The sequence below is a fragment of the Cupressus sempervirens genome, chromosome 3 (genome assembly GCF_028749045.1).
Source record: "Cupressus sempervirens isolate cs-2001-9-10 chromosome 3, ASM2874904v1, whole genome shotgun sequence".
NCBI lineage: Eukaryota > Viridiplantae > Streptophyta > Pinopsida > Cupressales > Cupressaceae > Cupressus > Cupressus sempervirens.
The window spans coordinates 263,676,830-263,695,424 of NC_143120.1; the positions used below are offsets into that span (position 1 = coordinate 263,676,830).

The 18,595-nt window shown below is 32.5% G+C and overlaps 1 protein-coding gene across 1 annotated transcript; it reads left to right on the forward strand.

Annotated features, from left to right (window-relative positions):
- Positions 1-9,282: 9,282 nt before the first annotated feature.
- LOC149565903 (xyloglucan endotransglucosylase protein 1-like) lies at positions 9,283-9,906 on the forward strand. Its single transcript, XM_089816402.1, has 4 exons — positions 9,283-9,445; positions 9,560-9,664; positions 9,699-9,707; positions 9,785-9,906. Exons 1-4 carry the CDS (start codon positions 9,283-9,285, stop codon positions 9,904-9,906), a joined length of 399 nt encoding a protein of 132 aa, XP_089672528.1.
- The last annotated feature ends 8,689 nt before the right edge of the window (positions 9,907-18,595 follow it).

Consider the following 18,595-nt stretch of genomic DNA (forward strand, 5'->3'; position numbering starts at 1 on the left):
GCTCTTTATCTAGTCAAAATTTAAAGGAAGGAAAAAATTCTAGTTTCACATTTCATAAATGAGATTGAAGAAGAATAAAAGAAAATAAAAAATGATTTACATTCATATATAATGTTTAGTAGAAAAAATATGTTCTTTCATATTCTCTTAACATAAAAGTAGGTGTAATATTAATAAAGTGGGTGTATTTTCTTTCTTAAGGAATCTAGTCTTTAAACATGACAAAATATGAGGGAGTATGTTTATGCTCACTTTTCCATTAATGAATACTCATGTTTAAATAAAATGAATATTTGATTTAAACAAAGGAATCACAAAATAAATTTTAAAAATGTTCATTAAAGCATTGCATTGCACATTTAGATTTAACAATGAATTTCAACAAATTTTAAGCATAGATTTTCCAATTTTTAATTCTCTAGATCCCCAATGGAATTTGAAACGTAAAGAATCAATAGGAACACTCTACCATATTGAGAACAAGAAGTGTTCGAAGGAACTCTATCTTTATTAGTTTTAGGTTGAATTTAGTACACCGTGATATTATCACTGTTTCCAAAGTGACTTATATACTTATTTCTCTAAAGCAAAGAAATAGTGAAAAAAAAAATCACAACTTCTCTAGCAAGGAAAAGAAAAAATTAAATTGTCTATAGTGTACATTTGTATTTTCTAGATTTCATCCTATTCTTTTGTGCCTTGTCTTCAATGGGAACTAGTAGTGTTGAGGAATTCATTTATAGGGGTTTCAAATCACTAGGGTACATATTCCCCCAAGTTAAATATCATAAAATATGTATTATTTAATTGCACAAATAATCAAAGACAATATGATTGAAATAAGTGAATATTTGTTCCAAGATTATGTTTTTTAATACTTCAATATAAGTGTTCATTACATTCTACATTTGAGATATGTTAGCAATGCTCAAATATGTGAGGATGAGATATGATATTAAAAATGAGTACAATTGAATGTCTTGAAATATAGTTCAACATAGGAATACATTACACAAAGATGTTACTAAGTTTGTGGATAAAAATAAGGACTTCAACATCATGAGAAGTGTTTTTTATCATTTATATTGTTATCTCCATTTCATACCCTTCTCATCTTTGATGTAACTTAGGAAACTATGCAAATAAAGGCATGCAACTATATGATCATTTAAATAGTATAAATATGCATAATACAATGGGTGAATGATGTGTGCACCTTGTGACAAAGTAGGAGAGATGGTATGCTCTAGATGCTTATGAATATAATTTATTTGGAAGTGGGAGTATATGTGTCCAATCTACATAGGATATCTTCAATGGAATAAGAAAAGCTAATCTCTCTCTATAATATTTAGAATTTAATAGAGGAAAACATATATTTTAAATGATTGAATCAAATAAAAAATTTAAGATCCAAATACATTTTTAAGAAATAGTGTTGGCGTAAATAAGTATTTACTATTTGCACTTTACTTAAGTTTACTTAGGTTAATGCATTATTTTATTATTTATTTAGGTGAGACATGTAGGATTTTGTGTACTCCCATGGGTTGTCATGTTGACAACACAGAAGTACACAACTCTAATTCAGCACATGGTGTCTACAACACTGGAGTTTGCATCATTCACTGAGTTGTCATGTAGACAACACAATTATTCACACTCCCGTTTTAGCAATTGTTGTCGACAACATTATTTTTCATGCTACACCTTTGTAGGCTTATCCTCTCATCATTTCACTTACTCCCGTGCTTAATGGAGGATAACCCATATCTGGTGGACATGTGCCTAGTTGTATGACTTATCATGTTGCTGACTTCTATGCATTCTAGAAGCTTTCCAGAGGCTTTTATATATAGGCACTCCTATTGTACTTTCATATAGAATATTGAGTGAATATATCGTCATTCCAATCATACTCTCTTTGGTCTACTGTTGTGCTTGTGTTTGAGTTCCTTGGTCTTGGGTGAATTCTGCCCTAAGGCAAATTCTTACATGGTATCAGAGCTTGAGGAAATTCTCTACACATAGCTATTTGAGACTGTTCATGCTTCAAAACCTCGACCCAAATCCATAGAATCTGTAGAAATTGGGAGTGTCTAGAGCCAAATCGGACCTCGCCATTACATACATCATGTCGATTCTGTGAAGATTGACTATAAACTCGCCTATGCTGAGCTAAAGTTGATCATGAGGCAATTTTTTTTTACAAATTGGCACCAAAAGGCATCGCTTTGCAAGTTCGGGTAAGGTCATTTAATCGATCTATGCATTTATTTTCAGATCTAAATTAATTTATTCTCTAATTTTTTCTTCAAATTTGTGGGTATTTTTGAAAAAAAGTTTGCTTAGTCGGTCTGGCAGATAATTTTTTTTTGCAGTTCATCGGGCAATGACACCCCAATCCTACAATTTGGGAGGAATATTCTTTAATCAATAGGCCTCTGAATAATCTAGCTTCAATAAATTTTCAACAACTGTAAATCCAAATCTAGCAGCTCACAAATTAGGTGGGTATATGTAATACTGGTCGAGCTCACCAGCCAGAGGCCCATCTAACACCGACCTTTTGTTTTAAAGCTAGTGACCTTCACATTTTAAATTTTATGAAGGGCCATCCCACCACCAATGTGGGATTAAACTCACCAAATCTTGGCATTCATAGAATATTACCAATGCTCAAAAAATGAAAACTGGTAATAATAGTCTGCTCATGCCATGTCCTCTAGTAGCCGCTGCAACTCTATCTATGCCAAACATGCATCAATCCCACATAGAAGATAGGACATACGTGCTCCATCATTCATCCACATGGCCCACTCATGCCATGCATCCCTACCAAAGTGTACAATACACTTAGTATGCGTTTATAGCACTAACTCATTGTTCGTATAGTCAACAACTAGCTATCAACTGAGTCATCAATACAATCAACATCTAGTTAGCTCTATACTTCTACCATGCAAGTAGACAGGACTGCCCAATCTGTACAGTCTGTACTATACAGTCATAATTTTTCATACAGCTGACATCATCCTGACATCACGTTGATGTCATCTCAGGGCTTGGGTTCATTGATGTCATCAAATTGAATGCCCTAAATTTGATGGTCATTTGACCATTATCCTAGGGAAATTTTGAACTACTATGACAGTCGTATGACTATCAAATTTAACCCTATCTTTTGCTGATGCAACCCCTCTCCAAATTGATTTTCAATTTTGCAGTTTGACTTTGGGAGGCCGTATCTTAGTCATCCAGACTCCAAATTACGTACAATTATTTTTGAAATTGGGTAGAATTTCCTGAACAGTTTAGTGGTGTAGCTCTTTTAAAGTTTTGGTGCATCGATTGATAAGAAATTGTGTCTTTTGGCAACTGTACCTATCCAATCCTGCATTTTGCAACTTCAAACACTTCGTACAAGCTCATCTAGACCCGAAAATAGGTTCCATTTTTTTTGAAAGTGTATTATTTTTCATTTACTTTTTAGATCTGCAATCAGATTATAGGGTTGTGTGGACAAAAGTGTCACTTTTAGAATTGGGTCCTTTTCTTCATTGTAATACTTTGATATATCTTTAGAATTGTTATATATCGAAGATACATTGTAATTTTGAACTCCATAAGGAGGTTGTAAAAAGAAAAAATTAAAAGTCCAATAAGGCCAAAATTGGCAAGTGGCCATTGTAATTGCATTACATATAAAGTGCTAAAAACATCCATTTTTGTGGGGTGGGGTTTCTTGATTTAGTGAAAAGAGGGGGTGTTCTTGTGTTGTTTTCCTCTTTTTCTGTAGTTTTCTTTCATTTTCTACATCATGAGAAATTTTAAGTTTCCAAAATTAAATCCACATAACTAGGCTACATGATCCATTAAAATGTGGTGTCATTTAATGCATAAAGGAGTTTCTCAATATGTAGATGGTACCCTTCCTAAACCAATAGGTGATTAAGTATCTTCCAGTGAAATCACTAATTGACAAGCAATGGATAAGAAAGCCCTAGGTGATATGTGTTTGGGAATTGATGACAAGATCATTTATTTGATGAACAGAAGTCTCATACATCAAAGCAAGCTTGGGATACCCTCCAAATCCTATATGGTAAAGTGTCTAAAGAGGATGTTTTCAAAATTGAGGATGAGCTTGTCTCCTTAGATCCTAAGTCATTTGATTCTATACAGGATTTCATCATTAACTTGGTGAATGAACCTAGGACAAAGCTTACTGATTATGGGAGTCCTGTTAAAGATGATAGATTGATCTATCTCATTCATAACAAGCTGCCATCGGAGTACTTTGCATTTGTTTCTACTTATAACACCCCAAATACTACATTAAGGTCTACCTATCAGAAAGTGTCTTTTGATGATTATGTTGATTTTTTGGATAAAGAAGAAAAGAAGTTAAAATTAACGGGGATTCTCAATTTGCCAAAGTCAAAGGCATTGGTGGCCAATAATGAGGGTTCTCAAAATTCAACTGATCAATCTTTGAATAAAGGAAAGGGGAAGAATAAGAAATGGAAGAAAAACAAATCAGAGGATGTAGAAAAGACAACACCATAATCAAATCAACAAGGCAAACAAGAAGGGAGACAATAATAAAAACAAGAAAAAGAGTGCTTATTGCAAGAAATTAGGTCTTGAAGAACATGAATGTTATCATAAGACATTTGATGAGTTAATGACCATCATGAAGAACCATAATGTTCCACTTCCTAATGCTTATAAGGAGAAAGGAACTTCTTTAGATTCAAAGGGCAAAGGGCAAGCACTAGTGCAAAATTGAAGTTCTTCAACATAATGGATTCTTGACTCAAGTGCCTCATATCATATGAGTTCTTTAAAAGGAGATTTTTCTTCATTGAAGTAGTCTAAGGTACCACACATATTTGTGGGAGATGATAAAAAAATGGAAGTTGAAGGGAAAGGAAATGTGGAGATGGAAAATGGAGAGTTCAAAGATGTTCTCTATGTTCCCAACCTAAGTTCTAATCTCCTCTCACTTTACCAAATCACTCACCTTGGAGATGGTCATAAAGTTGAGTTCCTTCCTAACTTAGTAAAGGTGCATAGTCTAAAAGATGACTCATTGGTTGTAGTGGAGAAATTTAATCATGACAAAAGGTTTTATTCTTTCTCGCACTTTGTGCCCAAGTCTCCTTCACAGGCCTTGTTAACACAATTCGATTCAACAACCAAATTATGGCATGAGCAGTTTGGTTATCTTGCCTTCCACTATATTTAGCAACTTTTCTCAAACAACATGGTCAAAGGTCTACCTACAATCAAATTTTCCATAGGTGAATGTTCAACATGTTTAGAGGATATGCATCTAGAGGAGAAGTTAAATAAAGGGAAGTCTTCAAGATCATTGGTTGTTCTTCAGTTGGTTCACATGGTACTAGTAGGTCCTTTTGTAGTGTAATCAGTCAGCCAGGGTCAATGCATACGTACTTTCATTGATGACTTTTCAAGGTAAACTTGGGTCTACTTTCTTCATCGCAAGAATCAAGTGTTGGACAAGTTTCTAGCCTTCAAGACTCGTGTCAAACAGACATCAAGGAAAGCTATCAAGGTTCTAAGGATGGACAATGAAAGTAGATATGTGAAAAAAAGAATTAGAAACTTTTGCAAAATTGAGGGTATTGATCGTCAGAATCCACCAGCATTCAGTTTGCACAAGAAAGATGTTGCAACATTGAGGATCCAAACTGTTAAGTCTATGACAAGTTGCATGATACAAGCCAAGTCTCTAGATCCATCACTTGAAGTTGAAGCAATCAGTAGTGCCAATCACATACTTAATAGGTCTCCTCATCCTGCTTTAGATGGCAAGACTCCTTTTGAGGTATGGTGTGGTAGAAAACCAATTGTGATACACTTCAGAGACTTTAGCTGTACTGCATGGGCAAACATATGATCTAGGGGATGCAAGGCACCACCACCTAGGCCTTGTACTTTCATCGAATATAAAGATGGTGTGAAGGCATATAGACTTATGGATCCTGAGACACATCAAATTTTTGTGGAGAAGGATGTACACTTTGAGGAAAGTTCACCCAGCTTGTCCTCTAATCCTCTCTACAAATCATACATTGTGGAAACTGATAGTGACATTACCAATAGTTCTTCAACAGATTCAGTCACATGGGGTTCTATCGACAATTGTAGCACGAGGTCACTACATTAGCACATTCCACATGCATACATCACCATAGGGATAGGTCTAGCAAAGTAAGGTACACCTCATCTTCCAGCTCCAGCAATAGAGGATGACTACATATTAGATATTTCAAGTTTGTTTATTGAGTCATACACAACAGATTTGGGGGACATCATTGATGATATACATCTTCTCTTTGGTCTACTGTTGTGCTTGTGCTTGAGTTCCTTGGCCTTGGGTGAATTCTTCCCTAAGGCAAATTCTTACAAATAGTTATTGTCCTCCAAATAACTATGGAAAAATTGATATATCTAAAAATTATAATAATCATGACTTTTTACAAAAACTATCATATGATTCGAAGGAGTACAAACACTAACATGTTTGGACATCATTTACTTAACAAAAATGGTAACAACTCTACATAATTCACTTATTTAATAAAAGAAACCAACAATGTCTAAAATAAATTGTGAATATTAAGAGTTCTTATATTCATCTAAATGAAAAAAAGAATAGAGAAATCAATGTAAACTCAATATATTACTCATAATTTTTAATATTTAAATTAAACTATTTTTATATATAATAAATGAAAGATCTGACTTCATAGTTTACTATTATTTCTTACAATAATATTATAATTAGTTCAAAAGAGAAATTTCATTAGTCACCCTCATTTCTATGTTCTTTGAAAGAGGTTCTTGAGAGCTAGCCCTCACTCCATTATGATTCCATTTTCGAAGACATTTAGATACTTTCACCTTCTCTGATAATATAAAATTTAAATAGAGGGGAAGGAATAAAAGAATCTTTCAAGAAACAATCTTTGTTAGTTAAAATGTAATTAGTGCAAATTAAGCAATAATTTTTCAAAAATGTTAATGTATATACTTCTAAGTTTATATATCCTTTCTCTTTTTCCATATCTTGGATTTCACCAATTATATTACAATGGAATCAAATATCCGTCCCCTTCAAATGATTTCTCATATTAATTACATTCTTATATCACATGAGGGTGTGGTTATAATAACCAAAGCCTATAAAATTCTAGATAATTTCAATAGTGTTGCAAAAGCCAAGGCTCTATTATTAAGACTCAAACTAGCTAAGTAGATTAACATTTCTCATGCGGTTATTTAAGGAGACTCATTTATTGTTTGTATCAGTGCTTTAAACTGACTTGATAGATTTCAAATTGTTAATCAAAGTAAATAGTTTTATAATCTCAGGAACTACTTCACTTCTTCTAAAATTACCATTTCTATAGAGGAGGAATTAGAGTTACAAATTACCTTGCAAATAGTAATGTAAAACTCACATTTATGGAAGCATACCACTCACATAATGACTTGAAATAGTTATAGAGTTGGTATGAACTTGATGGAAACATCTATTTTTAAAATTATCTAATCCTCATTATGTGTTTGCATATTGGCCTAGCTTGATTTTTTCTCACACGGTCACCTTGTTTTGTCGTTCCTTCAAGTACTTTTCTTACATCACTTTTCTATTTCCACCACTTGGTATATCATTATTAGAAAATTATAATTTGCGTCATTCTTCACTTTTTATATCTATGATATAATATCCTATCATCTCCCCTTAGTCTCCCAAATCTTTATTTTCCTCCCATTTTCAATGTATATTTCTCTCTAATTATTTTTGTTTATATTAGGACTTTGTTGCTTTGTCTCAAAATATGTTTGAATTTGTTTAAAATGATTTCACCACTAATTATGCATCTAAAGCGACTATGAGAGGTTACAATTTATTTGAAGTTCATATTAAAATAGATGGTTTTTTTTGTAGATTGTCCATCCAAATTAAGCCAAATTTAGCATCTACATATGATATTTTGAAGATCACAATGGAAGTCCATCATGGACAAACTCTAGGAAACAGTCTATATGCATTCATGGAAAAATTTGAATGAATGAAAATTGAAGCTATTCATAACATGTGCAAAGATTCATTGCATCTCATTAACCACAAAGGATATTGTAATGTTTTGTCTTCCAACAAGAAAAGATAATTCTCTTGTATAGGTCACCCAATAACACTTATCGCCTTGGTTTGTGGGATACTAGTGAATGTAATCTTAAGTATGCTTGAGCTATGGTAAATTTGGGCATTGCTACAAATTTAAAGAGAAGCAAAGTATCTATGAAGGAGTAAGGGTTGTGGACTTTCTTCCTATGCTTCTCATATCTAGATAATGATTTGTAAATGTATGTTCTTGAGTTGGGTGCTTATTTTCTATGAGGCTTGTTAGTCTCCTCTCCTTGTAAGTAATGAGATTTAAGGCATTTATTTCTTTAGGATGGTTCTCTATCACCCTCTTTGGATGTTTTTCAGATTGCTCACGTATTTTAGTTGAGATTCGCTCTTTGCTATTTGGTTCCAAAGTCATTCTATATTTCGTATAGTACTATTTTAATATCTATATATACACATTTTATGTTTTACCAATAAAAATATTAAGTCAAGATAATTTCCATGCTACACAAAACAAATTTCTCATAACACAAATTGATTATGTATCAAAACCATATATTTATTACTAATTATATAATCATAAATTTATTTTTTAATTTAAGCTATGCAATCAAAATTGACTATAACTCCTTATTTTATATATATATAGTCACCATCTACATAAATATATATTTTTATCCGACATATTGAATGAAATGAAAATCATCTTTAATTCACAAAATCTACCATTGCAATTTAAAACTATTGCAATAACATGACAACACTAATAGTCCCCCTCTTAGAATCCCCGATTTGAATAATAGAAAAAGAGAGAGACGTTCTATGTGCCATTTGACCGCTCAGGGGACGGTGAGATGTCGACATCGAAGATACTTAAGTAGCGCCCCGAAACTGCACCCACAATTATGATAGCCGTCCTAAACAGTGCGTCCAACAAAACCCCAAAACCTTGTCACGCTAGGAAAAGTGACTGCTCCAACAAACAAATTTTAGGGAACTTTCTTGACCCTTTCCATTCCATTCCTTGACCCCGCCTATATAAACCCCGTCGATATTTTCTGTAATCCAACATTCACATCATCTTTATCTCTATCACTATTCCTACATTTCCAATGGAGCTGTTACCGTGTGTCCTCCTCTTAAGTCTTGAACTCGCATTCTCCCACCTTGTTTCTGCTGATTTTTACAACGACTTTGACATCACATGGGAAAATGATCGTGCTAAGATGCTCGATAATGGCCAACACTTGCAGCTCTCTCTTGATCAGTCCTCCGGTATATATACTTCATCTCATTTGCTTACCATTTATATATATGTGTGCACCTGTTCTTTACAGTTTGTTTAACTGGTGCTTGTCTCCTCCTCTGCCTGTGCTGTATGAAAAACAGGTTCAGGGTTTCAATCCAATAATGAATATCTCTTTGGCAAAATTGATATGCAAATCAAGCTTGTTGCTGGTAACTCCGCCGGCACAGTCACCGCATACTATGTAGGTCGCTCTCTTCAATAGATTTTTTTGACCTAAAGTTAGTCGTGGTCGGTATTTGTATTGTAGTGTGAATTTGAGCGTGACCTATAAAATGTTCATCTTCTGCTGCGGCTCTCCTCATAAGGGACTACACACGATGAAATAGATTTCGAGTTCCTGGGGAATCTTTCGGGAGATCCATTCATAGTGCACACCAATGTCTTCTCTCAAGGCAAAGGAAACCGCGAGCAACAATTCTACCTCTGATTCGACCCCACCGCAGGCTTCCACACATACTCTCTGCAATCCAAACCAGATCCTTCTTTTGGGTGCACCAAATCAGAATTGTGAATAGGAATACATATTTCAATTTTGATCCAAAAATGAACATTTCCAATTTCACCTACATAGGTGGAATTGGAATAATTTATTTTAGAAAACATAATTTTTTGGGTCTGTGAATTCCCCATCAAATTCTGACTAACTCAAACAACAATAGGAAAATGTATACTTATTTTCTATTCTAGAATAACAATTCCAAAATACGTATTCTTATTTATTCCTGTAACCAAATGAACAATTCCTTTTAATCGTGGTGGTTGTCCTTAATAACATTTTCTTAACCTTTTAATATATAAAGAAACAATTAACATTTCGTGATTAATAAAGGATCCCATATAGTGGTCGTTGGTACAATACTTGTAATGTTAATATCTGTGACACTATTATATCAATGGTTGTAATTCTAATTTTTTTTTGTAATAGGTAATCTGTAAAGGTTGTTGACAATATTATATTAAGTCTCATATTTATTATAGGAATAGCTCAAATAAAATAATTGTTGATTTGTGCAATGACTAGATGGCATTTATATCTACAAAATGAATTCTTTGGAAACTAGAAACTTATCAAAAGATTTTTTTTTTCTAGGTGTAAAACCAGTTTAGCACAACACAACATAAAATTATTTGACAAAGTTCGGTGAATGAATGTCTCAATGTGTGGTTGTCGTGCATGCAAAACTTGGAAATGTGCAAAAAAAGTTACAAATAGAGAAGAAAGAGATCTATAGTTTGTGATTTGTGAAAGCTTTGTCACAATATTCTTTTTATCATTATAATCTCCATGATGTGTAAAAATGTCTTATTATAAGAATTTTAAATACACGCATGAGACATATGAAACTGGGATTTTTACACTTTTGTAACTAATGGCTACACAAAATATCAATCTTTTAAATTGGAATAGTAAATGTAAATCTTATAGATTAACTTATTTATCTTGTACTCATCGTGCAATGGTAATATACCACATAAGAGATGGACGAGCTAAATTGAATGATCAATCCCTGGTATCATCTATAGACAATGGATGACCATAGAAAATATCTTTACTATCCATTTTTTCCATTCATTATCTTCTTTCAATTTATATCTTCACTTTTCTCCCCATGCTTTTGTTCAATGATATGGGATACAATTGTTGGACATATTTTGAATTGCGAGCATGGGAGTAAGGGAAACACAAAAGAGTTTTAGATTGAAAAATTACAAAGCTCAAAGAAATGTTCGATAGGGGATTCAATTGTGATTCTGATAAAACCCTAACGGTGTTGGATCTTGACACACTTTAAAGGTCTTTAGGGCTCAAAGACTGACAAACAATTAGATTTGGTGCTTGTAAGTGTCGATGTCAATGAAAATGACTAGATGGCAGAAAAATATGAAGATTAGCAATAAAAAAAAATCAATAAAGCTAGTACTATTGCACAATCATATGTGAAATATTTTTCATTATCAAAGAATTCTTTTAATAGAGATATTTCTATAAGAATGTTATGAATGGGCTATACAAGTTTTAAAATGACATTCAATTAATAAATATAATCTTTAAGTCCACTTATAACATTCCTCAAAATTACTATTAAATTTTATTTTGAACAAATTTCATAATGAAATATTAAAAATATATTAAACAACTAATGAAAGATTCGATGTACCCATTGCACACTAAGGTGTGATTGCTAGTTTTAATATTTTTTACAATAATATATCAATGGTCACAATTCTAAAGTTGCTAATGTTGGTAATAAATAAATGTATATTTTAGTTCTAAAAAGTAACCAAATGTGTCTTGTCACATCATCTATACAAGTATGTGTATCCTTTTTGAGTTGTTGTGGACATATTGACAAAAAAATGTGTTGATGTGGCATCATATTTGATGATGCCTAGTGAGCTGCACCATAAAAAGTTGGGAGCAATTTAAAATTTCCTCATAAGATATTGAGAAGTGCAAGTTGGGCTACTCAACTACAAGGTTCTCTCCTCTAATAGGATGATATGTTAATACATGTTTTGAACTAATTTTGTGGGTGTCTTTTTGAACTATTTTTTAAAAGTGTGCTTCTAGACATTTTAGCCAAGTATAACTAATATATCAATATCTTTGATATCTCTTGCTATAAGAAACAAGTGCTCTTGTAGAGTTGGAGCCCCTACCTTCTAAAAAAGTGAGAGTAGCAATCAAGTTGTGAATTATAAACATAGTTACATAGCTATCTCCAATGTTTCATTTTTCAATATAATAAAACAATGTTTAGATGCTTCAATTACATGTTGTTATTATTAGTTTGTGTTTTTCTTTATTTACATATAAAATATTGTACCAAAAATTTTAATGAGAGAAGCCACAAAATAAAATACTAAGTGTAGTCTTGAAAGCATATTTTCTAATAAGATGGTGGATTGTATCTCTATCTTCTTGTTAAGAGGTGCTAAGTTATGGTTGAGGAGTAAGCAGAAATTTCTCTTTTAATGATCTTTAATCCGTAGAGAGATTCTAACCATTTTTTGTCCATCTTTTAAAGATGGTGTAAATTGACATATGATGCATTTATTTATTTGTGTAATTTTCTATATTTGGAAATAAAGAACTGTAAACCATTGAAAACAACTTGTAGTATGATGTTTGATCCTAAAATCAGGTAGAATAAAAGGTGCAAATCAGGACTTCTTATCTTGGGCTGCCAAATTCATATAGATTTCTTGAAGGAAAGAAAATGAGAACTGTGACTTCAACATCACAAGAAAAAATAGTCTGAATTTTACCCTAATATTACCAATAATAATTATGAAAGGTTGCTCAAGGCAATGTCTTTGATGAGGCCACAACCCAGGACAAAATGAATACAACTAAAAAATATAATTTTATTATCAGAAATGATATTCTATTACATTGATTACAAAAAATTTAGACTCCACTACATGCTCTATGGGCTTACAATATTATCAATTTTAGGAGAAAAATCCTTCTCATAGTACCTTCTCGCAAACTTTGCCTGAACTAACTTTATATTGCAAGAATTGACCTTAAGTAACCCAAACTAGGTTTAGAGTTAGGAATACACTTTAGATTGAGGAATTTGGCATCCACCACCAAAAAAGAAGGTTCTAGAAGACATGTGAGAAGTCAGTGCAAAATTAGAAGATTCTAGAAATGGTAGTCCAGCTTCTGGGAGGTGTAACTTTTGATTTGAGACTTTGATTAACGAACTACTTACATTTCCAAAAATATCTCTAAGATCTCTATATGGACATGAGTGTTATTTTATGATCCCTCATTTTTTGGGCCCATACGAGGCCATTTAGTGCCCCAAATTTGACTTTGATGCATTTTTAAGAGGTCTCCAAGCAACTTAAAACTACAATAACTTTCAAACCATGAAAATTTTTGACCTGATTCTTTTTCTAGAGTGCTTCAAATTAAAATTACAACCATCCCTCCAACTTACACCCTTCAACTCATCATAATTATGGATTTATTACAAAATAACTCATTTTTTGCATTAGCATGTGGCGAGGTGGTTTAAAACACTAACCCAGAAAAGTAATAACAGAGATATGAGAGTTGGAATCTTTAATTGGCCCAAATGGGTATCCATAAATACAAACACATTAAACATAAACTAAAAATAATCATATTTTTGGGTGATACAGGATTGCCCTTACACTATTGGATGCTCCTATGTCACACACCTAGGGTACATTGAGAAATGACCCTGTTACTTTATAAATGGTTGAGGAAAACCCAAGTAGGAAACCTCCACCTTGGATAACTAGGTGGAATCTTCCATTGGTCATCCCTTCCACATCACTACCTGCTCCTCATATTGCATGTTCCTAGTACTTCTTCCTACACGACTATGCGAGATTTCTTCAATATGTTAAAATTTGTGAAAAAAAATATATAAACCAAAATATAATGAAAGAGTTTGATCAAACAATAGGAAATGAAATTGAAATAATAATTATATGAGACCAATTTCTAATCTAAATGCTTAGAGGCATAATAGCATTGATCTCTCCTATGTATTATATGATATATTTGATATATAACTGAGATATTAAATACAAAGAGCTAGCCTATTTATACAAGCATGAGTTGGGAGGAAACTCAAACAAGATTGAGACAAGTGTCTCAACTTGGAGAAAGTAGAGTCCTGATGAGCTCCTACAATCTAGAAGGATGGTGTCCAAATTGGACTAAATCACATCTTAGGAATAATTGAGTCAAAAGGATGACTCAACAATATCCTCCTATTAATAATATTCAAAATAAAAAATTCCTCCTAATTGATGAGTTCACCTGAGTAAACTTAATAGAAGAGTGAAATAGAAAAGAACCATTTACTCTAGAACACCCCCTCTTAAGTGCAACTTGGGAGTACTTAAATGTAATATATAGCTAATGGGTGGACTGGAAAGTAAGCCATGTTAGGTACCCATGTACAACTAAAAACATGCAATCTCTTAGAAAAAAAGAGAAAGAGGGAATATCATATGTGGAAAACCCTCCCCCACAAAAAGAGAGAATTGAAAAAAAAGATTCATGAATGGAAGGTATAATCAAGACCCCATCATTATGACATGCATCATGCATATACTATAAATAAGTATGAGAAGAAGAGAGACATGATAGCCCTTATTCAATGTAGAATGTTGGGTAGTGATAGATGCTTTAGGTTTAATGTAGAAACTGCAACATGACTAAATAAGAACATTCCTCCCCTTAGGAAGAAAGAAAACCAAATGTGCATCAATTAAGCCTCCCTATTATGAAGGAGGAATCCTTCAAAAAGTATGGAATCCATGTAATGTTCTCCGATGTCCCCATGTCAAGGCTAAAAGAAGATGTCACGAACCAATCAAGGTCAAGCCCAATAGAAGAATGTGACAAACAAGGAGCCAATGGTAACTAATCCATGTGATAATGTGTACTTGGGCACTCTACTAAAAATGACAAATCAAGATCAACTGAGGATGAATTTAGAACATGTTGTAAAGAATCAAGAGTCTTCTCTAAAGATAAAGTGATATCCTCCAATTGGTGTTCTAATTCACATGAAGATAAAGTAATCTCCTCCAATTGTTGTACTAATTCATGTGAAACCATGGTTGTATGAATGCAAACATAATAAGAAATACCAGTAGATACAATATCAATAGAAGGAGAAGGAATGAATGACTCAAGAACTTGATCACATGTGAGAATACACAAGTTCAAGTAGCCAAAGTTCTCAATATGTGAATCGACACTAGAAATGTGATCAGAATATGTTGAAAAATCACTATCATCATCAAGAGAAAAGTCTTCAAATTAGTATATCCAAGATCCATCATCAACCACTCTTGTAGAAATGATCTCTCTACTCTATAAGTCTCTGATAACAACTGATTCAAGAGTGATTTCCACAATTTTCTTTGTTAGCTCATTAATAAGTAGATAAATGGAAAAGAGATCATGAGTTAGGTGGGGAACACACAACATATCTTTAAAGGTTCCCTCCCCCTTATCAATTCTTCCTTTCCAAATAAAATTCATTTGAGTATGATTTCCCATCAAGATAGGTGTTGCATTACAAGGCTAAAATGAAGAATAAAAAGACTGTGAAGATGCCATATGATGAGAAGTTCTTGAATCTAGAAATCATCTCCTTGAATCATGACATGAAGTAGAAATTAAGGCTTGTACTTTTCCCTTGTTATCTTTTCCTTTAGAAATATTGGAATGAGAAGAAGAGAATGAAGTAGTCATTCTTGATGGTAGATACATTTGATTATTCTTAAGAATATTCTTGAGTTCATCAATGTCCTTGTAGAAATGATATTCTTTATGTCCATTCTTTTTGCAATATGCACAAATAGACTTTTCCTTTTCAAATGATTCCTTATATGATGAAGAAGATTCAAAGAAATTTAGTGATGTGTTATATTTATTCTTTTATTTTCATCCTAGACTGCTTGCTTCTTTTTGTACTTTATGCTCATTAGCAATTAATACTTGTGACTTGGATGTCTTGATGATACCCATTTAAATTAGCTATACTTCCTTTTAGATTAGAAGATTAAAAAATGTATCGAAAGTAGGATCAACATATGAAGATCCCATAGAAAACTGATTGGTATGAAATGTAAAAAAATACAGAATACTTAGGACCAAGCTTGGGTAACATGTTGAGAATCAATTATATATCTTTTGTAATTATCTTGCAGTCCTTCATCTATGCTCTTAATTGTTTAATCACGCAGATGTAGTCTTGGATGTTGTCGAAACTTTTTGGATCAAGATTCATCAAATCATTATCAATTTGGTAACCCTTAATCTTGTCAATTTCCCCAAACAAAGTTTCAAGAGCGTCACAAGCCTCTTTAGGTGTATTAAATGATACCAAATGAAATTGTAAATCAAAAGAGACTAATGAAAAATGTAGCCAAGATCTTTCGTATTATTGATCTCCCATGCTTGATTATCATTAGCATCAATAGGTGTAGTAATAGTTTTAGGGCAAGTGCAAGAAGTTGGGTCTCTTTTTTGGGCAAAAAGTGGAAGTATTTTTCCTATTTTTGAAATTTGTTGTCAATTGATGTCAAAATTTGATGCATTTAGAGATCAAGATTATAAAAAATCTTCATGAATAAAGATTTTAGTTTTCATAATCTACTTATTGAATATGTAATTTTTTTGTGTACCCATATGATTTTTTTTTTTTTTGGTACGGGTCTTTAAAAAATCTCTTTTTCAAAATGCCCATTTTAGGACCATACCACACTCGTGTATGGACACCATAATTTGACACAAAGAAATGAATTTTATTAAATCCTTTTAAAGGAAATTAGTTAACACACCAAATATTGATGAAAATATGTTTTCTTAATTTTTAATTGAATAATTCTTTTATTAATTTTTAATTGGCTATAAAGGTAAATTTTAAAACCATAATTTGATCAATTTTTTTTTTTTTTCAAAACTTATTTTTTAAACTTCAAAAGAATTGTATGAAGATTGATGACATATAAATCAAATTAAGAAAAAATAAAAAATAAAAAAATTTATTAAAGTTTTAGTGAACATCACCATTTTACATTTAGATACCACTTTTGATTAAAAAATAATGCAAAAATAGTAAATGCAATCATAACACTATAAAATTTATATTTATGAAATTAGGACAAAGAAAACTCTAATGAATTTTTGTTTCATAAAAAAATTGATTGGAAAAACCTTCTAAAAATTATGACAAGGCCTAAATTTGTTAGTTCAATGCCTTAGCGAAATCTTGAGAGGTCAAGGCATAGGCTTGGACTCACCAAGCCTATCCCAAACCAATGTCCAAGGTGGGAGAAAAAATTTCACCCCACGTTGTAAGAAATGAGCACCATTTTTTGAAATTCAAAAAATCGATGCCTGTTTTGAAAAAGTATTTTCAATGTTTAAACTACATTTTAAATCCCAAAAAAAAAAATTAAAATTGGATTTTTTAAAAATAGCTACCTGTTTAATAAAAATAAAAAACCAGTACTCAATTTCTATTTTTTAAAAATGGGTGCCCAATTTCTATAAAATGGGTACTCAATTTTTTTTTCAAAAGGGTGCCAATTTTTAAAAAAAATCAAAATTTTTATTTTTTCAAAATCGAGCACCCATTTTTTGAAAATAAAAAACTGGGCACCCGTTTCTAGAAGAGCATGATATCAATTTGTAGAATTGAGGCTCATCTTTGTGCACTTACCTTTCATTTACATATCTTGTGCAACCTTTTTTCGTTAGATAATTTCATACTGGATTTTTCCATGATTCATAATTATATGGAGTTAGGAGTTCAATTTTTTACTTTCCAATTTGTACTATAAGAAAGAACTAATGAAACCAAAACAACACAAGAACACCCTCCTAAATTTACTAGATCATAAATCACCCATTTGCCCCCCACCTGAAGATGCAATGATTTGGAAGTTTATAATTTAATTTTTGTACAATTTCCACTTGCCAAAATGGACCAAAGTGGGCTTCTAATTTTTATGATTACAACTTCAAATATGAAGCAATAGGAGACTCATATAATTAGGATACTATATAACTCAAGGATCTAATAGAGTACAATTGTCAAATTAGACCAATTTTGACCAAATTCTTAAAGTACTATGTCTACCCATAATATATCACAATTGATACTAGACTTGTGAAGTAGACAAAATCATGCACTTCAAAAAAAATAGCACATGAGAAAGTGTCAATATGAGCTCAAACGATGCCTCAAAGGTTGCAAAATTCAGGAGTGTACAAGGAGCGTCATCAAGAATTGTAAGAAGACCCTACAAGAGGTGGGCCCCACAAGAAGGTGGGCATTGTTAGAGGTGGACCCAACTTAATATGGGCTAGTTGAAGGTGGGTTTTTCTTAGTGTGGGCTATGTTAGAGGAAAACTTTGTTTGGTGTCGGCCCTACTTGGTATGGGCCCCACTAGAAGTGGGACCCATTGGAGGTGGACCCTATTTGGTGTGGATCTCACTTGATGTAGGACACCGCAGGTGGGTGGCCCCATGAGAAGGTGAGCCCCACTAATAAATGAAATCTTTATTTGCACATTATCCTCAAGATTTAAATACTTCAAAGTG